At 47.9% G+C, this 25406-nt stretch overlaps 1 protein-coding gene across 1 annotated transcript in view; it reads left to right on the forward strand.

Moving 5' to 3' along the window:
• Nucleotides 1-25406, forward strand: part of CCDC180 (coiled-coil domain containing 180) — a 59019-nt gene that overhangs the window by 21436 nt on the left and 12177 nt on the right. The window contains exons 12-29 of the mRNA XM_032478027.1: nucleotides 2054-2133; nucleotides 4475-4563; nucleotides 6576-6698; nucleotides 7822-7995; nucleotides 8836-8951; nucleotides 10050-10176; nucleotides 10774-10813; nucleotides 10942-11423; nucleotides 12646-12857; nucleotides 16222-16397; nucleotides 17225-17290; nucleotides 17838-18018; nucleotides 18966-19112; nucleotides 19812-19956; nucleotides 20146-20262; nucleotides 21416-21514; nucleotides 23466-23585; nucleotides 25219-25388. Of these exons, the coding sequence (XP_032333918.1) occupies nucleotides 2054-2133; nucleotides 4475-4563; nucleotides 6576-6698; nucleotides 7822-7995; nucleotides 8836-8951; nucleotides 10050-10176; nucleotides 10774-10813; nucleotides 10942-11423; nucleotides 12646-12857; nucleotides 16222-16397; nucleotides 17225-17290; nucleotides 17838-18018; nucleotides 18966-19112; nucleotides 19812-19956; nucleotides 20146-20262; nucleotides 21416-21514; nucleotides 23466-23585; nucleotides 25219-25388 (2664 nt within the window). The remainder of the gene's footprint in view (nucleotides 1-2053; nucleotides 2134-4474; nucleotides 4564-6575; nucleotides 6699-7821; nucleotides 7996-8835; nucleotides 8952-10049; nucleotides 10177-10773; nucleotides 10814-10941; nucleotides 11424-12645; nucleotides 12858-16221; nucleotides 16398-17224; nucleotides 17291-17837; nucleotides 18019-18965; nucleotides 19113-19811; nucleotides 19957-20145; nucleotides 20263-21415; nucleotides 21515-23465; nucleotides 23586-25218; nucleotides 25389-25406) is intronic.

Consider the following 25406-nt stretch of genomic DNA (forward strand, 5'->3'; position numbering starts at 1 on the left):
TGAGTGGAGGGGAGAGACAGGGCCAAAGACATGGAGAAAAATGCATTCATTGATTCTTGTGGCCACAGCTAGGACACACTATGTAATGGTGGTGTTTGCAGGCAGAGCACAGAGCTGGGTGGGTGACATGACCTGGGCTGGAGGAAGGTGGGGGCAGTTCTAAGAGATCACGGGCAAGAGTACATTTACAGGACTCAGTAGTGGGGCGATATAAAAAGGTGAAATCAGGACACAATTCCAGTGTCTGGAAACATTGCAAACACAATGCTTAAGCGCACAACTTAAAGGTAAATTTGCAAAGCCTTGATCACAAAATTCCAGTGAGCGTCAAGAGGGAAGGTTTGGGTTTCTGGTGTTTGTGCAAGGAGGTCTTGACGCTCCCACAGAGCACACCATGTAGATACCACCTAGTTCTCCTTCACCTGTCAGCAGCTAGGGAGCCTTCCAATCAAGTCTGAGGAGCTGTTCCAGGAAACTGCCTCATACGGGATCACAGGCAGCCCCACACCCTGTCCAGACCCACAGCTTCAGGCCTTTCCCTGGAAACCCCAGAAACCCAGTGAGGATCCTTGTTTCTGCTCATGCCAGGCCCTCTACAGGCTTGTGGGGAGTGATGGCAGAGGGGTGGAGGGTCTTGCTAAGACTCTCAGTGCCCTAAGAGCAAGTTATCCAAAGTCCTAGGAGAACCCTCATGGATTTTCCTGGACTCAATAAGCATATGTGCATGTATTTTAAAAATTATTTAAAAAATAAATTTTGTATTTTGGAATAATGTTAGATTTACAGAAAAGTCACAGAGATAGCATGCAGAATTCCTGTGTGCTCCTAATCCAGTTTCCCTCCTGCTGTCCTTGTACATGGCCACTGGACACTTGTCAAAAGTAAGAAATTAAGTTTGGTCCATTCTTATTAACTAAATACCAGACTTTTTTGGATTTTACGAGTGTTTCCAGTGACGTCCTTTCTCTATTCCAGAACCCAACCTAGAATACCATATTGCATTTAGTACAATGTTTGGACTTGAGATTGTGCCCTGCACACTCCTGTATCTACCTTTTGCTCTCTATTGTCCCACTGTAAGTGGGGTGCCCAAGACCATCCTGGGTTACACATCTTGTCCTGGCATAATCGTGAATAGCATCCCCCTTTCACTGTCAGAAATATCCTGGTTTGGACAATAAATAATATGCCATATGCATCTCTCCATGCCATTAAACACCACCTAAAACTTACTTAGTGGCTTAAAGCGACAATCATTTTTTGCTTCTCATGATTCTGTGGGCCAGCAGCTGGGGCTGGATGGTCTTGGATGGCTTCACTCCTGTGTCTGGAGCCCAGGCTGGGATAGCTAAGGCCTCTCTCCAGTTGCTCTCCAGCCTACTCCAGGTTAATCCAGGCGTAGGGGTGGTGGTGGTGGTAGCAGAAGAACTCCTTACGACAAGAGAGGGCAAGCAGAATGCACAAGCCCTTTCCAGCCTCTTCTGTCACGTTTGCTGGTATCCCACTGGCCAAAGCAAATCACATGGCCAAGTCCAGATCCAGGGATGGAGAAGTAGACTCTACCTCCTGGTGGGAGGGGCTAACAATACTGATCATTTTTCAATCTGTCATACTCTTTTTAATGACTACAGAAGAGAATTCATGTACTTTATTTAGACAATTCCCAATTTTTGAAGGTTGCTTATGATTTTGGGGGTGTTTATTAACAGGACTGTTAAGCAACTGCCTTAATGCATAAACTTTGTATGCATCTTATGTTCTTAGTTCTGATTAGGTTCCTTGAAGTGGCTTCCTTGGTCAAGTGATATGAACCATTTGGATTTTTTTTGCAGTAGGAATATTTGGTTTTGTTTCCTAAGTAACAGGCACATTAATATTAATAGACCTTTTCATGATGTATGTTTTTGGCACCCAGAGATCCCCACAAGTCACTTGTTTCTTCACTATTTACATAGATGCTACCCTGGACCTATGTTCCTTGAAGATGCTACCAATTTTGGCAAGTGACTGTTTTACTCAAGCATGGCTCACTTGTCCTATCTTCCTTCCCCAGTGACCTCCTGCCCCCCAATTACAGCAAAGCTCAGCTAATGGAATGGCGTTCTTCTCTCAACTCCCTGAATAAGCACCTCGGTAAGTGAGGTTGTGGGATCCCACTCAGTTCTCTCCGAAACTCTGTTCAGGTAGTAGCTTCATAGCAGCTTCAGTCTGTCGGCCAGTCATTTATATGAGAGTCTGTTGCAAATTCAGGAGGGAGTGGCACATCCCTCCTGCGGAAGGAGGGTTGGGGTGTGGAGGGAAGAGTAAACTCTGAGGGTTCATATTGGGCCCTAAGACCTTGCCTGGCAGAGCCCCCTCCTCCCTCCCACCACCTCCTGAGTCACTGCCCAGCCTGCAGCAATGCCAGCCCTGCACTCTGACCCCTGACCACAGCATAGAGCCAGAGGGATGGCTTCCAAGGACACCTGCGAGGGCAGCGGGAGGGCCAGATCCTGGGCGTGTGAGGTTAAGCACTTGGTCTTGCAGGCAGAGAGATGTGGGTTTGGTGCCCAGCTTTGCACTGTCCCCTCTCTGTGACTTTGGGGGATTCATGTCTTCTCTTGAACTCAAATTCCTCCTCCATAAAATAGGGATCTCAAGAGCAAAAATAAAGGTGCCTACTTTGTGGGGCTGATGTAAGAATCACGTGCTATCCTGCCGTCCAGTCATAGTTTAGTGTCTGGCTTACTCAGTGCTCAAGAATAAATGGTATGTTTAGAAATTCTCTATAACCAGGATCTTCAAACTCCAGCCCATGGGCCACTGACAGTAAATAAATTTCATTGGAACACAGCTCTGCTCATTTGTTTTCATACTGTCTCTGGCTGCTTCTGCTTTACAATAGTGGAAATGAGTGGTTGCAACAGAGACCACAGAGCCCTCAAAGATGGAAATATTTACTGTCTAGCCTGTTATAGAAAAAGTTCGCCAAGTCTTGCTCTGGAAGATATATAATATTTCCATCTCCTTTAAGGGTCACAGCAACCCAGTGAGGTCAGTGGTGTCATTGTTGCCCTATGATAGAGGAGGTCTCAGAGGCACAGAGAGGTGAAGTATCCTGCCCAAGGTCACACAGCTAATGAAGTGTCACAGCTGGATTTGACGTGGGTACTTTGGTTAGTAGTACTCATCATTGCTCCCAGGGCTCTCAGGTTTATAATTCCAAAGGTATTATATTATAATACCAAGGGTAAGAACCCTGAGACTCCAAATAATAGCAATGGTTACTGTTCACTGGGAACCTCCTAGGAACAAGCATGGTGCTGGGCCCTGGTAACCAGCAGGGCAGGTCTCCCCTTGGGTGCTTCCAGCCCAGAGCTGAAGTCAGACCATGCAGGATGTCACAGCAGAGTGGACAAGTGAATATGTATTTGGGAACTCAGCCTGGTTAAAGACCTTGCCAGGGAAGTGATTACCCAGTTGGGACCTGTAAGGCAAGTCTGAGTGAGCCAAGCCCAGGGCTCAAGGGAGCACTCCAAGCAGGAAGACCAGTATGTGGGGAGGCTGAAAGACCAGACAGAGCTGGGGCCTTTGGGAAGGAAGGTGGCAGGGGAGGCTGGAGGATGCCAAAGGGCCAGGCTATGTTGGCCACGTGGCCGTGTGTAAGAGGCTGAACTTTATCCTGAAGGCAGTGGGAACCCAGTGGAAGGTTCTGAGGTGGGAGTGATAAGGTTAGAGTGGGGAGCAGGTCACAGGGGTTCAGGAGCAGAAGCACAGAGACCCCTGGGGGCTTCATCACAGTGGCTTCACAGGAAGAGTAGGATATGCTGGCCTAGGAAGTGGTCCTGGGGATGGGAGAAACAAGCTTTAGAGCTTCTGCTCCCCAGCTCCCCTGCACATCTGCCCTCCCCAGTATTCTGACTGCCACCCAGTCTGCCCTCCCCAGCCCTTGTCGAGGAACAATCACCACACAGTCTTTATGTTACCTGCTGGGAACATTAAACTTCATTTGCTTATTTAGACACAAAGAGTCACACTGAGGTGACTAAAAACGAGAAACAGTGGGGAGGAGGAGGAGGAGGAGAAAATCAGTCAGTCAGTCAGTCAGTCAATCAATCAGTCAGCTTCTGACCATTCTGCTAGTCCATTCCCTTCTTAAGGAATTCACCACAGACATGATCTGTAAACTCTCATTAATTTGCAACCCGGTTACTGTTTTATGACTTGGTACAACTCCCCAAAAAGAGTTTCACCAGCATTGAAACTGAGTCAAGAGCGGAAGAAGGTGGCTCCTTATTTGAGGTCCGTATCTTGGGTAGGTATTGAGAACTTTGTGAGGAGGAAGATACCTTAGCCCCTGGTCTAAATTATCTCCACTATCGAGGCACTTGGCTGGGGAGAAGTCACGTCCCTTAACGATGGGAAACTCCTCTCCTAACCTCCCCCCCACTTCCTGCTGGAAAAGCTGCTGACGTGTTTTTTTCCACCCGTGGAGATGCCTACCATGTGGACTGCATGATGCAGATCCGCTTGCAGTACGAGAAGACCTGGCAGGAGTGCCTGGCCCAAGTGCAGAAGTGTAAGGTGGGTGCCCTTCCCAGCCCGTCTGAGGAGAGGAGCAAAGGACACGGGGCCTGGTGTCCCCCCGCACACCCCTGCCCCTCTCCAGCCTGCATCTCCTGCTTTCCTTCCTCACTGGCCTCTGGGCATTCTGAAGCTGCTCCTGCAGCCTGGACCCCCTCCTCCCCAGCTCTTCCCACCCACCCCTCAGTAGCCCCAACATGACCTCCTCCAGGAAGCCTTCCCTGACTCCACAGATAAAGTTTACACTGTCAGATCACCCCAGCCTTCACTCTTGACCCTCTATCACTTTTGGCACTTGACATTATTATTATTGTTTTTTAAAGTGACATATAGTTGATTTACAGTGTTATGGTAGTTTCTGGTGTATAGCCTAGTGATTTGGTTTTATATATATATATATTCTTTTTCATTGTAGGCCATTACAAGATATTGAATCTAGTTCCCTGTGCTATACAGTGGGACCTTGTTGTTTGTCTATTTTATATATAGTATTTAGTATCTGTTAATCCCAAACTCCTAATTTATCCCTCCCCTCTCACTTCCCCACTGGTAACCATAAGTTTGTTTTCTATGTCTGTGAGTCTGTTTCTGTTTGGTAAATGAGTTCATTTGTGGCAGTTGACATTATTTATTCGGTGGAGGTCATATCATGGGAGTTATCTCCATGCTTGCCTTTTATAAATAGTGTTGCCACTGCCATCAGCCCCAACTTTACCCTCCACCTGCCTGCCTGTTAGAGGGTGAGACAGTAAGTTCACTCACAAACCCCTTCAATTACAGTGCCTGGTTTTCTGAGGCACAAGAACATACTTTGTCAAAATGCCCCCTCCCTGCCTCCTTGGTGAAACTGTTTAGATGAAAAACCCAGAAGAGGCTAATCATTTTGAAGATGGTCTAACCTGCCAGCTGTGGCAGTAGGAGTCCCCAAGCCATGAGGGTCCACCTGCTGCCGCCAAGAAGCTCCTGCTGCTCCACCCCTCACATTTCAGTCTGTTGAGCTTTTGCTCTGCCTCCAGGACTCTGAGATGAGCGTTCATGGGGAACAGAGCACTTTCCGGTACAATGCATGGTGCAGGTGCTGCGCTCCACCCACTTTCATTGAATCCTACAAGGTCCTGCAGAGCGAGTGTCGCTGGCCCCATCTGGAGATGAGAAGACCAAGTTTGCAGAACTCTGGGGGCCGCCGGAGCCCACAGGGCTCTGCCCATTTGCTCTATGGCCTTAGGGCCAGTCACAGGCCTCTCAGTTAGCTCTTTAGAGGGTGTCAGATCTTGGGAGTGAAGCCTGGAGGGTGAGCTGGGAGGGGAGCCTTGTGCCCTGGAGAGCCTTCCCAAGACCACACCCCTGGCACTCACCCCCTCCTCATTCACCCCTCCCCTTTGGCCCTGAGTGCTGACACCTGTGCCCATGCTCACTGCACTTTTTGGGTGCAAGCAAGGGATGAGTGCTGAAGTCATCATGTACCCCAAGAGCACTTTGAGCTTGACAGATGGCACCTGGTTTCCTGTTCAGCAGCATTGGAAGTATACAACTGGAGAGAAATTCTTAATTTGGGGGAGGTTGATTTATATTAGATTCTGTGCAAAAGCCAAGGCTTTATTAATATAGAGAGCTCACTTTTCATTTGGCATAGTTTCCAACAGGAGATGGAAGCCCTGTCTGGTTTGGAGCAACGCTGAGGCTGTCTAGGGTGGTGGTTTATGCTTGTAGGGTCTGCAGTAGGACTATTCTGAGTTCAGATCTGGGCTCACCACTTGTCAGATGTGTGGGCTCCAACAAGTTCCTTCACTTCTCTGAGCCTTAGTTTCCTTGCCTGCCAAACAGGGCTACTGAGAACACCTCTGGGGGAGTCAGTGAACAGGGGCAGCACCCAGCACCTGCACATAGTGGATGGAAAGCTGGACCATCTTCACTGCTGTGGGGGTTTCCTCCGGGGTTCTCAGGGATGGGTGGGAGGCAGTCTCAGGGGACAGGACCAGCCCTGAGCCAGGCTCTGCCTTGTCCCTCTCTAGCAGCAGCTGCTGGACTGGAAAGCCTTCACCGAGGAGGAGGCCGAGGGCCTGGTGAGCCCGTCCTTCTTCCAGATGGTGGGAAGTCTCCAGAGCAAGGTGGAGGAGGAGCTGGAGGTCTTGGACGTGCGTAGCTGGAGAGCAGGATTGGGGTGGGAGGGTCGCCCGGGGTGCTGGGCTGTGGGAGGAGTGGGAGTCCTCAGGCTTACAACTTCCCTGTCATTCGTGAGTCCACCGCCGGTCACGGCCGGCCCCTCTGGAGCAGCACTCAGGCTCAGCCTGGCTCCCCAGCCACCCCGCTGTTGCCACCAGGACTCCAAGCGAACAGTCCCAGGCAGTGAGGGCTTCCCAAGCCCTTGCTGAGTTTGGGTGCCGAAGGTCATGAGGAACAATAAGCCCCCATCCCAAGATACTCAGAGTCTTGAGCAGAGGGTCAGCAGACATTTTCTGTCAAGGGCCAGATAGTCAATATTTTAGGCTCTGCGTATTGTCAGGTTTCTGGCACAAATTCTTGCTCTGCTGTTGTCACAGAAAAGCGGTCCTAGGCAATGCAGAAATGAATGGGGATGGCTGCATTTCAAGAAAACTTTGTTGACACTGAAATTTGAATTTCATATAATTTTTACATCATTACATATTTTATTTTGATTTTTTTCAGCCATTAAAAAAAATGTAAAATCTGTGCTTAGCTCCCAAGGTTGAATAAAAAAGGCACAAGGCTACAATTAGCCCAAAAGCCATAGTTTGCCAACCCCAGACCCCATGAGAGTGTAAAACCCATATGAAAGGGGGAGAGGTGAGGATTTAACAGCAGGGTGTGGCGTTTGGCTCAGATGCTGAGTCAGGGAATTCCAGAGAAGGAAACGTACCCCAGGCCATGGTGGGTGTGGCCCACCTGAGGGACCAGGCTCACGTCTGGGGTGGCTCCTTCTTCCTTCTTGGCCCCAAACTCTTCTTCCTGTCAGCGACTTCAGTGGACATGGAACAGGTGTAGAAATGGGTCTTCAGGTCAGTCAAGACAAGCGCATGGCCTTGGACAAAACAGAAATGCTGTCCTGGGGTGGGGTGGGGCATGAGCCAAGATGGGGCCTGGAAGACAACCTTGTGGGTAGTGCCCACGCAGTGATGGCCAGTCCCATGAGACTCAGGGCCTCCACAGGCCAGCGAGGGAGCCCCACCAGCGGGCCCCTCCTGCTCACCCCGGGCAGGTGGGCACTTACAGCCCCTTCTCTGCGTTCTGCCACTGCAGAAATCCTTTGAGGCCGTGGCAAAGCAGGCAGAGTGGCAGAGCTCAAACCTCTTCAGCTACTTCCAGGAGGCTGTGCAGCTGTGGGAGACACATCAGGGCATGCTGTTGATGCAGGAGCTGGAGCTCGAGAAGAAGATGGAGCAGCAGAGGCAGAAGCACAGCCAGGAGAACCAGGTGGGGCCCCAGCATCCAGGGCAGCCCCCACAGGGGACGAGTGAAGGGCCACACTCAGCTTGTCAGTGCCCAGTGGCGCTGCTCAGTGGCCTGTGAACTCAGCCAGCACTCAGATATAAGAGCAAAAGGACTTCGATCCATACTTCCCACCATATTATACATACTATATTTTAACTTTTATATAAAAATTAACCCCAAGCATATCTTTGACTCAAGTGTAAAACCTCAAGCTATAAAACTTGAGCAGATGGGAGACTGAGGCTCACCTTGGTCATGGGACCGGATGGGAGGAGGGGAATTCTGCCTGAGTCAGGTCCAGGCCGTGCAATGGGTCCCAGATCCAGATGTGTCTGTGAGACAGACAGACTTGGGGGCATGGAGCATCTACCTCTGGCAGTCCTCCTGTCCCCACGGGACATGAGCTGGTCCCCACCTACCTGCCTTCACACCGTCTGGGGTGGAGGGGTACTCAGCATCTGACATCAAGTACAACAGATGAGGAGAGTGAGGACTAGGAGCCTCCGGAAGGTGGAGCGGGGGCCTGCCCTGGCGGGGTGGGTGGAGGAACCTGTCCTTGAGGAGTCCCATCTAAGCGAGGTCTCCAGGGATGTGAAGTAGACAGAGAAGAATATTCTAGGCAGAGAGAAGAACTCAAACGCTCAGAGCAGTGACAGTAAGGGTGTTGGCACGTTTGGTGCCCGTTTTATAGAAAAGAGAGTCCTGAGCCTGCCCGGGGCACCTGGACCACAGCTCCAGGGACAGAGTCTCTGCAGGTCGCGTACAGTCTTTGAGCTCTGGTAACTCACATCTGCTTCCTCCTGTTTGGGGTGCGGCTGCCAGGCCCAGGAGGCTCACCTCGACAAGCTCTTGGACCAACTGAGGCAGCAAAGCAATGAGGATACCCTGAAGTTTCACCTGGAAAAGGCCAAAGATCTTCTGAAGAATATGAAATACAGGTGGGCAGACCGGACCCTAAAACGCAGAAGGGGATGGCTTGGAATTCATATTCAAAGTCAGAGGCTGCCTGCTTAGGAGCCCAGGGGTGTGCCTAGCAAGCTCAAGATTAAAATGTTGCCTCCAACTTTGGAGAACATTTGCAGCTCTGCTCTCAGCCAACCCAAAAGCTTTCAGGGGGAATTTGATTGGAAAAGTCTATGGAGGGAGGTTACAAGGCCATGTAGTTTAAAGGTCAAGAGCATGGGTCCTCCCCCACCTTCTTAAATTTCAAAGCATACATGCTTTTTGTTAAAGAAAAAAAGTTAACCTATATAAACATATAGATAATTCCCCTCATTCCTACCCAACTCTTCCTTTTTAATGGACATAGACATTTGTATATATTGTGTATGTGGAGATACATACATATATATGTATATATAATGCTTTTTAAAATAAAGGTTGCTAATTGTTCTATAACTGCAGATACATTTCACTTTAAATGAACGTGTAGCATTCATTGATATGATGCTTCATACTGATTTAACCATGCTCACATTGATGGACTTTTTAAGATTGGTTCCAGCTTCTCAATATTAAAAACAAGTCCCTGTGATCTACCTTGAACCTTGTGCTTTTGTACAACTAATTCCGTAAGGACAGTTCACAGAGATGAAACTGCACTGCAAATTGATTTCAGTACTTAGATTCAGAAGAATATTTTAAGGCAAATAAGTAACCCCCTGAACCTTGGTCTTCTTACCTAGGAAACAGGTAAAAGTCTGGGCCTTGGGGTTTTGGAGGGTTTGATGGAATAATGTAGGTAAAGTTCAAGGACTGGGTTAGGACAGTGGATAGGAAACAGGAATCCATGTTACAACACGCAGAGAACTCATGTGTGTTTTCTAAACGTTCTACAAAGAATATATGTTCTTTGTGAGATCAGAAAAATAGCAAAACAAACCAAAGACTATTATTGAAGTGAGGTGGCAGCTCTGTGTAGAACTAAACGCCAGGTACTAGCCCACTCCATGTGGTCCAGGGCATGGCTCTTAGCTGAGGTCTCTCATGCCCAGCCAGCCCCACTTAGACAGTGGTCTCACCTGCCAACCTCCCAGGTATGAGAGTTTCCATGGCCTCCTGATGAAGGAAGTGATGGAGTACCCAGCGGTCATACTGAAGGAACTCAACTCCTACAGCTCCGCCCTCAGCCGACACTTCTGCGTCCGTGAGATCTTTGAACAGGTATGGAAAGGGATACAGAAAAACCCAGCCACTCACCAAGAAGCAAAGGGGGGAAGATGACTTCTAGTTCTTATTTGACTCAATTTTGAAAGCATCTCTAACCCGTGGGGAATTAGAATCTTTGTCAGGATATCAAGGAGTGCTGAAAGTGTGTCCTATAGAGATCATCTCTTTCTCAGATTTAAAGAGGTTGCAGGGCTCAGAATCCAGGCCTCAGGGCTCTCAGGGAGCTCCCAGGTCATGTAAATCCTGTTCATTCTGTGTGTGCGCATCCAGCACTGGGTGCAGCAGATTCTCGCTCTTCTGTTTGCATCCTTCAGTTTATACTTTGTTATTCTTTGCCCCAGATCACTATCAAAATGTGTCAGAACAAGATTTTATTCTGTGTGATGAAAGTTTTGCTAGCCTGCTTGGGGTTAAGGAAAACTGATTGGGAACACCCTGATTACCCCCATGAAATAAGAGGTCAAGGCCTACAACAGATGTCAAGAGGAAGGGGCCGGTCCTTTTCCTTAAAAGGAAAGAGAGGCCTTCAGAAGTGGCACCCTGGAGGAAGGCAACACTGCTCATTCAGTGTCCTGTGTTTTTTCCTTGTAGAACTTGGATGGGGAAGTCTTTTTCCAATTGAGGGAACCAGGTAACATTTTTACAAGTCAAGTCTGAGTCTCCCTGACTTCGTTCTTGTTTATCTGGGGCCTGGGGAGACCCAATCAGCCTGCACTGATAACCTGTCTTTTCTTGTGCTTTGGGGTTGGTCATCAACAGAACCACATGCAAAGGACTTCCAGGAGAGAATGAGAAAACTGAGGGGGAAACAGAGAGCTAAAGCAGACGGGAGCAAAGGTGAGGAAAGCGTAAGTAGGGGGACGAGTTCCCTGAGGCCAGCAGAAGAGACAGAAGAAGATCAAGAAACTGAGTCCTCCACAACTCAAGATGTGGTAGTGAGCCCACAGGAAAAGTCTGTCCTGAGTGAAGAGTTGGAGGAATCCAGGGAGGACTCTATTCCAGGATTAGAAGAAATGCAGGTTGAAAAAGACAGCTCCTTAAAACCAGCCCTGAGCCAGGAAAATGTGATGGTTCAAGAAGAAGAGAAAGAGGAGCAAGAGGAGCAAGAGAAGAAGAAGGAAAAGGTGGAGGAGAGAGAGGAGGAGGAGGTGAATGAACAGGAAGAGGAGCAAGAGAAGGAGGAGGAGGAGGAGGAAGAAGAGGAGGAAAAGGAAGACTACGAGAGTTCACCTGTGGATGAGGTAGGCCAGCCATGGATTCACTCTCGGGTATGGAAATTGTGCTCTGCTCACTCTGTGCATCCCTAATACAAGCTGGGTCCCCAGTGGCCCAGGCTCCCTTGAGGTTCATATGAGGAATTCCAAATGTATGCACACCTGTTATTTTTGTCCACAGGGATCCAATTCTGATCTTACAGTATTGCTTTTAAAACTCACCCTCCTCACAACCCGTCTTGCAGCCTACTCTGAAGCCACCCCTCAACTTTCCTCATCCTTCCCTGGTCCTCTCTGTTTCCCAGCTCCTCTTTATTGTGTAGATCAACTTAGCCTCTCCGTTCTCTCTCTCTTCCTGTTCTCTGGTTGTGTAACAAAAAAGATCCGTATCCAGGGTAGCAGGCAGCTCTCCTTAGAGTGCAGGGAAATCTTGTAAATTTGTAAATTTGTAAATCTTGTCCTCAGAACACATTCAAACTCACAGTACAGTAATTATGGCATTGCAAAAGACTTTCTCTTTATTTCTGTGAAAGAATTGGCATATAGACCTCTTTTTGAACAGGGACCCCAAACTCAAACGCCCACAGGCATGTAATAGAAAAGAGGGCTGGACACCAAGTATAAAATAGTGACAAGTGGTGGAGATTATTGTCTTAGTCCGGTCAGGCTGCTGTAACAGAATGCCATAGACCAGGTGGCTTATAAACAACATTCTTTATCACAGTTCTGGAGGCTGGGAACTCAAGATCCAGGCACTGGCAGCTTCAGTGTGCTTCTTGGTCCATAAACAACTGCCTTTTTGCTGTGTCCTTTACATGGTGGAAGGGGCAAGAGCTCTTTGCAGTCTTTTTTTTAAGGGCACTAACCCCATTTATGAGGAAGGGCTCTGCCCACATGATCTAATGACCTTCCAGAGCCCACCTCCAAATACCAACACATTGGGGATATGAATTTTGGAGGGACACCAATATTCAGTCTATGACAACGTTGTAGCCATTGTTCAGTTCCAGCTAATGATGCCATGTGGGAATGTAGGCTCAGAATTGTCAGATTTTCTGATTTTTAAGAGAAATCAGAAACCCAGATCACTAGGTAGAATTTCCCAATTTTAAAAGCACTGTCTGGGGAAAAAAAAAATATAGGCAAGATTTGGCCCACAGTTTTACAACCTCTGATGTCAAGAAACCTGTGATGGGGATCACCAAGCCTGTTTGATCATGTCAAGTGTAAAGTCCTATTTTTTGCCTAGGTCAAAGCCCAGGAAGAGAGTCTACAGGACATGGAGTCCTTCACAACCTCCAGTGGGAATACTTACTTTGTCTTCCTACCCCTGGAACAAGAAGACAGTAGCAAGAGACCCCATTCCAGCCTTTCTGCCATTCTCTTCAGTGACGCTTCCAGTGCCGAAGCCCTAGAACAAGTGGTCATTCCGTCCAGACTAGTTTTAGAAATTAAGAAACAGTAAGTAAAAACCCCTTTTATTCTCATTCTCTTTGGGTTTTATTAACAAGGTGAAATACTATAACAAAAGATTGGACTGGTTTCAGCTGGAAAAGGAAACGTAGGTAACTGAGGCTAGAGATGAGACACACAATAAAAAGTAGCAAATGCCCAGGAATTTTTTGCAGTCACAGACATCCTCTGTGAGAGCGAGCCTTCTGCCTTTCCCAGGGCGCTTTGCAGGCCTGGGCCTTTTACATAAGAAATAATGTTTTCCCTACAAGGTGTTTCTGGGTTCTCCCTTCTGGCATGTCTATAGTATTAGAGTTCTTTTTCTTTTTTTTTTTTAAGTATATAGATATAGACCATAGATATGAATATATCAGTATGGTATTTTGCTCTGATTATGTAACACATTTAGTGCAGAAAATTAGAAAATTTAAAAAAAGGGCAGTGAAGAATATAGAATAATTTTACCACTGAGCATTTAGCTACGCTACCCTAACGCGCAAGTTTCTGGGCCTTCATGTTTGAATTTGGAACAAATGTGGAAATCTGCATTTGGCTTTCGGATGATAGCATTTGCATTGCCAACCTGACACTACAGTATCATAGCTAGGATTGACTAGCTAGAGATCACCTGGTTAGTCTACCTCCCATGTTTACACATGGACAGGTAACCAGAGTCAGGGAGCAGAATCAGTAAGGTCAGGCCTTGGGACTCTGTTCTCCTTCAGTTCAGTGTCATCTCACCTTGGAAATGTCTCCTGCTTTGAACCTCATCCTTCTCCTTCCTCTATCACCGGCCCTCACCATTGACCATGGGATGAAGAAAAGCAAGGACCAACACCAGAGCTAATATTTGTTGAAAGGGTTTAATACTCTCAATAACTATGAGAGGGGTGCTATAATTAGCCCATTTTACAGATGAAGAAACTGAAGCTCAGAGTTAATAAGTTGGACAAGATCTCTGAGATAGGAAGTGATTAAATTCAGGATATGAATTTAGAGCCTGTAATGTCAGAGTCTTGAACCAAAAGCCATCTAGCCTTGGGACTAACCCCCAAAAATGGTTCTATGTTCAGCCAGTTGCATTTGCATATTGAGGAATAGCATACATACCAAAAAGGTATGGAAATCATGAGTACATATAGCTCAAAGAATTGTCCAAAGGAAACACACGCAGTAATCAGTACCCACAAGAAAGAGAGCACGACCAACCCTCCAGGAACCCTCGTAACATACCTGTCACAAGTCACTGCCCTCTCTTCCCCAAGGGTGACAAATATTCTAACTTCTGAATTAGTTTTGCTTGTTTTATTTGTTTTGGGTTTTTTTTTTTTAACATTTTTTATTGATTTATAATCATGCTTGTTTTTGAACTTTATTTAAATGGAATCATATTGGATATATTATTTTATGTCAGGCTTCTTTCATTGTGTTTGTAAGATTCATATATATTTTTGAGTGTGCCTATAGCTCATTTTTATTTCTGTATAATATTCTATTGTAAAAAAAGATGACCCATTTTACATATCCATTTTACAACTGATACACATTTGGGTTGTTTCCCATTTGGGGCCATACCAGTAATGCCGCTCTGAACATTCTTGTACAAGTCTTTTGGTGAACATGTGCATATATGTTAGATATATAACTAAGAGTGGAATTGTTGAGACATTGACTTATATGTGCATCCATCTTGAGGAGATACAACTAAGAGATACTACCAAAGAGCTTTTTTAAGTGGTTTTGTTTTTAACAATTTACAGCAGCGTATGAGAGTTCCAGTTGCTCCACATCCTCACCAACACTTGGTATTGTCAGTGGTTTTTGGTTTTGATTTTAGCCATTCTGGTATGTGTATAGTGGTGTTTCATTGTGGTTTTAATTTGCATTTTCCTGATGAGTAATGATGTTGGGCATCTTGTCATATATTTGTTAACCATTTAGGAATTTTTTTAAGGAAATGCCTAGTCAATCTTTGCGCATTTTTTTCTGGTGGATTACCTATCTTTTTTCTTTTAGTTTATGCAAGTTAGTTATCTATCTTAGATATGATTTTTTTGTCAGTTAAATACATGGCAACTGTTCATCCTCTCTTTGTGCTTGCCTTTTTTACTTTCTTAAAGTTAACTTTTGATGAACAGAAATCCTTAGTTTTAATAAGGTCCTAGTTGTCAATTTTTTCATTAGGTTTAGTGTACTTTCTGTCTTATCTAAGAAATCTTTGCTTGCCCCAAGGTCATGAAAATATTCTGTGTTATCTACTACAAATGTTATAAACTTTCATAGTTGGGTGTATAATTCAAGTGGAATTGGTTTTGTTTATGTGTGAGGTAGGAGTCAGATTCATTTCTTTCCCGTATGGATAACCAGTTAACTCCAGGCCATTTGGGAAGACTCTCCTCTCTCCACGGCTTTGCTGAGCCTCTTCTATTTCTGTAAGTGGCTATCCTTGTGTCACCATGTCCCCTGATTGATTACCATAGCTTTACACTAAGTCTTATTGTCTAGTTGTGTAAAGCCCTCCAACCTTGATGTTCTCCAAGATTGTCCTGACTATCCTTGGCCCTTTGTATTTCTATATAAGTTTGAAATCAGCTCATCAGTTCCCATAAGAAGATAAACATCTGCTGAACTTTTAATGGTTATTGTCTTGAATCTATAGACACATTTGGGGAGAACTGACGTCTTAACAATACATAGCCAGGAAAATCACTGTACATTTTTAACAGGACAAAATAATAAACTGGGAAGAATATTTGCAACTCACATCTCAGTCAAAGGACTTCATGTTCTCAATATGTAAATATGTATAAGGAGCGCCTAGAAAGTAATAAGGAAAGAAAGAGCTACACACTAGATTAATGGGCAAAAGATATTAATGGGTAGTACACAGAAAAAGAAATTTAATTGCCTTAAGCACATGAAAATATGCTAAGTCTCAGTCATAATATGACAAAATTATGAAATTCAAGAGTTTGACAGTACATTCTGATGCTACAGAGAAAAAGGAACTGTTATTTATCGTTGATGGGAGTTCAAGTTGCCTTGTGACAGAAGCAGTTTGGCCGTATCTACCAGATCCACAAATGTATTTTAGGCTTTGATTCAACAATTCCCTCTTAGGGAATTTATCCATAGAAATTATGCTACACTTGACGTATGTACAGGGTTATTCACTGCAGCCTTTTTTGTAAGAATAAACCATTGGAAACCACCCAGTATCCCCCAGCAGGGTGTCTGGTTAAATGAATGATAGTCCAATGTAGTGGGGAATAAAATAAGAAAGAAGGAGTGGAAAAGGGAAGCATTTTATGTATCAGTATGGAAAGGTCTCTCCATGATCGCCGTTGCTGACCCTCACACTTCTCTTCCTCAGGCTTCGAACTGGCTTCTTTGAACACTTAGAAAAGTGGTTTGACCAATGTGCTGTCAACACCCGGGTCATCGTGGCCACCAAGATTGATGAGCTGGATTCAGAACTGGAGCTGCGTTTGCACCTGCACCAGCCAAGAGCCCAGCAGATTGAAAAGGACATCCACAACGTCAGAGCAGGTACCCCAGGCCCCTGGTGTCTGTGCCACTGCGGCTCTGTGTTCATTAGCTGTCCCGGTTTGCACCCGCATGACACTTAGCATGTTGTCATCACACGTTGGAAGATGGTATTCAGAATCCTCACTTATGATTTCTTTTTTTATTAAAGAATGTGTTAGATGAGGAAATGAGGAGAAATTGTCCTGTTTTAACTTTGTGGATCCCAGATCTGCTCACATATTTGTCAGACATACACCTGCATGGCTTATACTCTAGCGGCAAGCCTGTAGTTCAGGAATTAGAGCTAGCAGATTCAACCTCTCTAGCTGTGTGACTCTGGGCAGGTTACCTGACCTCTCTGATCCCTTCTTAACCTGTAGGGCATGTTGTACAGTGAGGAATCACACGCCTCTGGTACAAACCAGAGTCTCCAAAAGTGGTAGCCATTATTTTCAGCTTATAATTTTTAACACTGAAAGACATTTCTGCCATTTCTCTTTAAGGCAGTAGCCTCCAACAGTTTGGGAGAACACACTTTTAGTTGGTGCCTTCAATGACCCTTTGTCAGGTTTTGGCTCAAGTCACACTTCAAGCTTCATTATAGACCCTGAGAGTTCACAGCCCCTACATGATGCCGGCCAACCTCCTATTGCCTGGAGCAGTGAGAGAGGGTGGACTCAGATAACCGGTCCAGAGGCCTAATGCTTGTGGCTTTGGGAGACCTGCTTGACTTTTAGAACCTCATTGTCCTCATCTGAAAAATGTGTGCATTAAATAGAAATACAAACAAAGATGTTCCTGAAGGCCGGTTTTCTTCCCCTTTCCTTGCTCCTGATGTGAAAACCGAGGCCAGAGAAGCAAAACCTCAGAATTTATTTTTGGCAGAACTGAGACCCAGGCAGCAGGGGAGTCAGGTAAGATGATCTGGGGCTCTCTGCTAGCTCTAAAGGCCTATGATGGACCTCTTGAAGCCAAATCCTTTTTACTCCACCTTCAAAGTCCATTTTAATTCAGGTTCGTTGGAAATGAGTAGCCACAGATTTAAAGGGATAAACCCTGACTGCCCAGCTTTGTGCTGATTGTTTCCTCCCAGACCCTCTCACTGGATCCCTGCCCTGCCAACACCCTCCACCCATCCCACCTGCTCTGGGGATGAGAGATGCTCTCTGTCTCCTAGGCTTTGTTCCCTTCTGCTGCAGGCAGGGCATCTCCACCAGCAGGGACCTCCCTGTTCACAGCTGGCCAGAGCCTCCTCTCCAGTTAAAGACCTCTGGGCCATCTCAGAATGGCCTCCCTGAGATCTGCGTGCATTCCCAGGCCAAGCCCTGGTGAGGGCAGCGGGGACAGGATAAGAGACCTTGGCCCAAATGATCCCTGCTCTGCAGCTGTCCCGGGAGAGGCACATCACTGTCCGGGAAAGCTCTGTCCCGGAGGGCCTTAGCTCCCCTCATCCTTTTTCAGCTGAGCTCTTGCTTCATGAAGAGCGACTGGACACCCACTGTGCGGGGGTGATGGAGATGCTGAGGAAGGAGAGGGTGATGTTCTGCCAGTTCCAAGAAGAGCAGAACACGAGGAGGAAAAACTTCCGCCACAAGATTCGTGACATGGAGCACATCTTCTTGAACGCCACAAAGAGCCAGAAGTAAGGGCCCTGGGAGTCTCCACCCTAGCCTCGTGGCCCTAGAATCCCAGCCAGGTAGCCGTTCTCAAAGGAGTGACCCCCTACCCATCCCCACCCACTCCTGGGGATAAAAGGAGAGTCAGGTTTTCCAGGCCCCCAGCAACGTTCTCCTTTCATTTCACCCCTTCACAAGAGTAAAGGTCCAACTGTACAAAGCATCTGGCCAGGGCCTGGGTGCTGGGGACGGGGGAGCAGCCAGAGAGAGAAAAGGGTGCATGCGATCAGAATGCAGGGGTGCAAACGATGTGCCCTGAAGTGTTCATGGTGGGAGAGATCACTTCTATCAGGGGAAATCAGCAAGAGCTTCCAGAAAGAGGCCCTGGGACAAGGGATGAGGGGAGATGGGGAGGGGGCAGAATTCTCCCATCAGAGGAGAAGCACTGGCCCAGCCTTAGGTGGGGATGTGCTCAGGGCAGAGCAAGGGGTTCCAGGGAAGCCTTTCAGGGATTTGAGGTGGAGGCTCTCGTGTGCCCAGGGAGGCCTCCTTTCATGTGAGGAGCTTTCTGGGTGTCTGTACAGTGCTCAGGTATACAAGAAGCAGCCCGTTAGGAGGGACTTGGGTGTAAGGAAACTTGCAGGCGCTCTTCCAGGAATGGGGCACAGGAGTCACGTTGCCAGGAGTTAGAAAGAGAGAGTGTGCTGGAAGGAGGACGCAGATCCAGTGGGACCTGGGGGTTCTTTTACCAATTTGGTGTGAGGGGCCAGCCAGAGGAGAGGGGTACCCCCTGATCAGCACCCTGAGAGTTCCACACGGTGTCCTGCACATGCTGGCATTGGAAGCTTCCTCCTGATGCCTCTTTTTCTACCCGGAGGAGACAGGCAGTGGCTCTGGTGGCCCCACAGCCGGGCCTCCCAGGTTGCCTGCTGTCCGCACCCAGGTCACCCCCCTGCGCTCCCATGTCCCACAGGCTCGTCGCACTCAGCAGCACCCTGCACCAGGAGCTGCTCAGCTACGTTGACGTCATCCAGTTGTCCCTGCGCAGCTTCCGCCAGTATCTGGAGGAGAGCCTGGGCAAGCTTCGCTACAGCAACATTGAGTTTATCAAGCACTGCAGGTGGGAGTCAGCATCTGGAGCCTCTGTGGGCCACTGGGCTTCCTCTGTTGAGAGGTGGCCATGGTCCTGTTTGCCCCTTCATTCTTTAATTGTGATAAAATATTCATAACATAAAATGGTTCATTTTAACCATTTTAGGGGTTAAGTTCAGTGGCATTAAGTCCATTCACATTATTGTGCTACCATCACTGCCATCCATCTCCAAAACTTTTTCATCTTCACAAACTGAAATTATATGAACATTAACTTAAACACTAACTGCCCGTTTCGCCCTCCTCCAGCCCCTTTCGCCCTCCTCCAGCCCCTGGGAACCACCATTCTGTTTTTGGTCTCTACGAATCTGACTCCTCTAGGGACCGCCTATAGGTGAAATCACACAATATTCGTTTTTTTGACTGTCTGGCCTTTTCACTTAGCATAATGTCTTCGATTCTCATTTGTCTCGTAGCATGTGTCAGAATTTCCTTTCTTCTTAGAGCTGAATTATATTCCATTATGTAGATATAGCACATTTTATTTATCCATTCATCCCTTGAAGGACATTTGGGTGGTTTCCCTGCTGCTTTCCTTCGACTCCCTGCATTTATTTTTCCACGATCTTGTACTTCTAATCTAAAGCCTTGTCAATCACAGTGTTTGGACTGGGTCGAAAGTTTCAGGTCTGATCAGTGGCTTTTGTTTCTCCCAAATTATTTTCAGGTTGTTTTCAGAGGGAGGCAACTTTTCTTCTGAGGAAATCAAGTCACTGTGTCATCGACTGGAGAAGGAAGCTGCCCGGATAGAGTTTGTTGAAAGTTTAATCATGATCAACATGGAGAAGATGGAGAGCGAATACCTGGACCAGGTGTGTGGACCCTGCCCCGACCTCCAGCCGGGCTCCCAGGACGCCTGGTTACAAGGTGGTCACCTTGCTCACTGCCTGATGGGCCGGTCATACCCTTTCCAACATTAATTGAGCCTGTCCCATCTGCTTCTAAAGTCCAAAAGTTCCAAATTATGGCCCCCCTTTTTAATTTTTTCTCTTTCTTTACAGGCTAATGAGGTCATCAACAAGTTTGAAAGTAAATTCCACAACCTGACTGTGGACCTTATTTTCATAGAGAAAATCCAGCGGTTGCTGACCAATCTGCAAGTGAACATCAAGTGTGAGGTAGGACAGCTTTATCCTTCATCTGGTGAATGTTTACCACACACACTTGCATGCCAGGCACTGTCCCAGATGCTGGCAATACTGGTGTGGTCTCTGCCCTGTGGGACTTGCACTCCAGCCGGGCAGTCAGAGACTGATCGTAGTAACTTCTAACATCCACTGAGTTATTATGCACCGTGCATCCTGCTAACTGAATTATTTTGATTAGCTGTACGAGTCCTCACAAGAGCTGTGTGAGGCAAGTACTGTTCTTATCCCCGTTTTAGAGACTCAGAAAAAACTGAGGCAGAGAGTCATTCAGTGACTGAGGCAAGAACACAGAGTTCCTAAATGATGGAGCCAAAATGTGAACCAGGTCTGCCTGACACCAGAATGAGGGCCTTAACCTTGCCAGGCCATCAGGGCTCCAGAAGGGAAGAGGGCCCTGTGAGGGGCGTGGGGATGGAGAGGGGAGGATTTCACCTGGGCTGGGAAAAGGGTGCTTCCCAAGGCTTGAGGGAGGAGTAGGAGCCAGCCAGGCAGGGAAGTGGGGAGCAGTGTCCTAGAGAGATCACGAAAAAAATCCCGGGGGCTGCAGCCCAAAGGAGAGAGAGCTTGAGCAAGAAAAAGTGGGGAGCAGGGAGGCTGGAGAGGTGACTGGGTCAGCAGAGCCAAGTGATCTGGGCTCCCGGTGCTGAAGGGAGGGCCTGAGCAGTGGGGATTGGGGAAGGGTGCTATTTATTACAGTTTTTATTTAAACTGTATAATCATTAAAAGTTTCTTCAAAAACATCATTTTGATGGCTTCCCTCTCCTCGGTGTGTTACCTTTTTTACTTAACCATTCCATTTTGGAGGAACATTTGGTGGGTTTCACACAATGGTGTGATAGAGATGCTTGCAGTGGAATCTCTGGTTATATCCATGGGGCATCTCCCAAAGCTAAAATTATTGGGTTAGAGCATGAACGTTTTAAGGCTTTTTGTGCTTTCCTGGTGACTTATACAGAAGTCCTTTAAATTTGCGTTGATCTGGTTTCTAATAAGGTTATACGTTTTCCCCCTGATTTCATTTTTTTCAGTGCTTAATCCGTCTCCCGGATAATGTTTTGCTGAACATTTTCTTGATCAAAGTAAGTTTTCTAGAAACTAATCTCGGAACCTCTGGTTTTCCTAGGTGGCAAAATCTAACTTGCAAACAGATGGATTAAATTCTTCTCTGGAACAGCTTCAAAGCAAGATTCAAATGTGCCGAATCTCAAAGGGAGATAAAACAGTGAGTACTCAGTAGATACCAAGTGATTAACAGTAAAGATACATCATGCTAGAATCATAAACTGGAAATAAACTTATATCAGTGATCAAGATTTCTCCAGCACCAGAGGGTCCTCTGAGCCTTCCTACTTAACGCCTGTTTTATTCAATGAAATTCAGGAAGAGAAGGGAAACCAGCCATTGCCCCCAATCCCCAGGGCCTCCCAGGCAGATGTGTGGAGGCCAGTGAGTGAGAGGCTTGAGTCTGCCCTCATTCCACACTGATGTCACCAGGCATCCCTCTGTGTTATTGGAACACAGCCCTGTTTGAATAACAGTAGTAGGACTCTACCCTCTGAACAACTACATTTTGTTTGATTTTTTCCTCTGTTTTGACCTTTGCACATAAATTGGTTACTTCTGTTTTCTATGTATAAACTATGAAATGTCCAAATTGGTGGAAAGTCTGGGAGAAGCAAAGTTCTAAGTGCCTGCCAGGCCCTGATCGGCATAGCAGGTCTGTGGGTGTTCACGTTGTTGACTTGCTTATCTTTCTGCCTCTGGTGCGCGTCTCTGTCCCCTGTGCCACTTGCCTGCTGGTCACCCCAGTAATCTTTTCTCCACAGCTCAGCCAGGCACTCGAGAACCGCACGTTCCAGCCAGAGTTTCTGTCTTTTCTACTTCAGTGACTAAGTTGAGGTTGTGTTGTTAGCACTGAGAGCTAACATTTCTTTTTCTATCTTTATTGCTTTTTCTTGCATAGTTACATGTACTTGTTGAAAAAGGTTCAAACATCCACAAAGCACAGAGTAGAGAATACTCTTCCCCACATGGGGCAGAGCCCGTGTGACCTCTGTGTTTTCATGCAGATGTTTCTACACATCCCCTGGGGAGCAGGGGGAAACCGGCTTGACCTGTTGTGACCCCTTTAGCAGGCCCTTTAGGGACAGCTCTGTCTGTTCAGAGCAGAAGCATTTGCTCTCCGACATTTCCTTGCTTCCTACCTGCCCCCGCCCCCTCCCCCTCCTGATGTGTCAGGGTGTTAGGCATGGTCCTAGGGGCTTGCACAGATTCCAGGCACAAGGTGGGGAGCATGAACTTGAACAGCTGGGCCATCCTGTGTTGATGGAGGACGCTGGTTGGGCACTTCTGCAGAGTGGTGACCAGGAGACGGAAGCGATGCCTCAGATGCACAGTGAAGGTGGTAGGGACCAGGGAAAGGTACAACCAGGGCCGTGTGCTCAGTGCCACGTTAAGGAAGATCTTTCTGGCTCCTGGGTGCAAAAAAGCAGGGAGACGGGTAGGAATGAGGCAGGGTGCCAAGACTGAATAGTGACACTATTCAAGGTGCCAGCAGGGACATGTTCCAATCCCAGGGCTGGGTGGGACTCAGAGTGCATTGGAAATGAAGGAAATGGGAAGAGGCCAAGGCGCCACGTGGCCTAGGTCACCCACTAGGTCAGCGAGCCATTCAGGGAACAATGTGCGAGGACCGCTGAGTGATATGCAAGCTGTGTGGTGAAGGTGAATGCCCTCATGGAGCTTCCCTGACCCCCGTGGGGTATGGTCTGGGGGATCGCTGCTCTGAGGGGTCATGTATTTGATACATGTTGTTGTTATGGAGATGGCAGAGTATTAGAGCTGGAAGAGATCCCCAAGAACATTCTGTGCCCTGTCACACAGATGTGCAGACTAAGTTAAGCAAATTTAAATCATTTTCCCAGAACTAACCCATAGGACGAGGAATAGAACTCCCGTTGCCCCATCAGTGCAGGAGCCGCTGCCCCAGTGCAGCTGCCCAAGAGAGCTGGCCCAGGGCTCCCTACTCCCCCAGGGCCCTCCCTCCAAGTGAAGGGCCACCATGGAACCAAGAGGTGTCCTCACCAGCCAGCCTGTTCCTGCGGTTCAGACGGAGTCAACCTGCCATCCCGCAGCCTGCTTCCTTTGGCTTTTCCCCTCTGTGTTCTCACTAGATGGTAACCACAGAAGACCTCCTTGGCCTTGTTGGAACTTGGAAGGAAAAATTGAGCCAGCGGATTCAGTACCTCAACTGCAAGCTGGACCTGGTGTCCGTGACTCAGATGGTCTTTACTGTAAGGAATGGGGTGGGGCTATGAGGGGGAGGGTGGGTGGGCTGTTAGGTCCAGGCTCCCAGAGACCCACAGGAAAGACCAGCAGAGCCTAAGGAAAGGCCTCCCAGGCCCCTGCTGGACATCAGGCCCACTGGGATGCCTGTGAAGTCAGATCTGGGTTCGCATCCCAGATGGACCACTTCCCTGCACGGGAAGACCCCTCATCTCCCGGCAGCGCCTCCTCATCCCATTAGGACCCTCGGCTCACCTTGTCCAGCAGCTCTCAGAGTGGCCTCACTTCTCAGCCTCTTCCTTCCCACCCACATCTGTGAGCAGCCACTGCTTCCCCCTACCCTGCCCCTGGCCTTGTCCAAGTCCCCTGTCTCTTGCCCATGTGGCTGTGCTCATCCTCTCACTTCTCCCCATGACCCCATCCCTGAGCTGCAGCCAGTCTGCCCATATCACTCGGCTGCCCTCAGGATAAATCCAGCCCCCTTAACTGGACCTACACAGCCTCCTCCTTGGTCTGCCCTCTGTAGCCTCTTCATTTCTCTGGCCCCCCTAAGAGGTCACTTCCCCCAGATCTTCTCTCAACTCCTGGTCTGGGCCAGGGTCTCTGGGACCCCGTAGCACATCCCACTTCCCCATGAGCCCACAGGCTGTGCTGTAAGGTTTCCATTTTGAGAGCTGCCTCCCTAGACTGTGTGCCCCAGAGGGCAGAGCCTGTCACCACACACCCAGCCTCTCTCACTATCAGAGGTGCTCAGCCCACTTCCAGGAGGACGTGTCATTGAGCCAATGGCAGCAGAAGTGTGCACCCCTCGAGTTCTGCTTTGGCCGCCCTCAGGCCCTGCCTCTTACTTCCACGGTTTGAACCAGCCCTTCCTTCTATCGGGAGGCGCTTCCCGCCATGCCACTGACTCGAAGCTTTCATTCACGCCTTCAGTGCTGCACCTGACAGGACGGAACTCAGGAGTCCAGCTGGAGTCCTTCCCCTGTGGGGCTTACAGTCCCCCACTAAGCCAAGACTCAGAATAAAATAGGGAACAGTTCAACTGAGCTGTGGGCCACCCCTCAGACCCTTTCTCTAAGGTCCAGCTCGAGGTGGAGGTGGCCATGCACTTGTCCATACACTCACTCGTTCCCCTGTCCACCGGTCAGAAACCTTGCCTGTGCACATCTGCAGGCAGCCTTACAGGTCCATGTCCCTCAGCCTCATAGAAGACACTGGAACTTCTCCTTCACAGCACTGGTCCCAGTGTTGACTATTTGCAGAAGTCCATATTAAATGTCTGTCTCTCTTACTAGACTGTAAGCTCCATGCAGGTAAGGGTCACAGGTGGCCTCTTCACCCTGTGTCCCAGATCCAGGCAGAGCCTTGCAGAAAGCAGTCACTCAGGAAACATTTCTGAAGGCTGGCACATGCATAAATGAATGAATGAATGCATGCATGCATGAAAGAAAGGAAGCCCTCTAAGGCAGATATGATCACTGCTGCTTCACTGAAGAGGAAGGAGAGGCTCAGAGAGGCCAGGCAGCTGTCCTCCAGCCCCAGCCCCTGGGCAAGGTGGAGCTGGAACGTGAACCCAGCCCGCCTGCCTCCTTGGCACCTAGACTGGGTCCATGCAATTGGGCCTTTCTCGTTGGCCTACAGGACATCTTGACCAACCTAGAGGTAGAGAGTGACATCCTGGTGTCTTCAGAAGCCCATGAAGAAGAGGCCAAGGTTGATGCGGTCAACCCTGAGTCCTTCACCCAGCCAAGCCGCATGGGGAAGTCCATGATTGAGGACCCAGCTGTGGAGGTGGTCAAGAGGCTCCTACAGTGAGTGGCCCTGGGGTG

The sequence above is a fragment of the Camelus ferus genome, chromosome 4, assembly GCF_009834535.1.
Source record: "Camelus ferus isolate YT-003-E chromosome 4, BCGSAC_Cfer_1.0, whole genome shotgun sequence".
In the NCBI taxonomy this organism is placed as follows: domain Eukaryota; kingdom Metazoa; phylum Chordata; class Mammalia; order Artiodactyla; family Camelidae; genus Camelus; species Camelus ferus.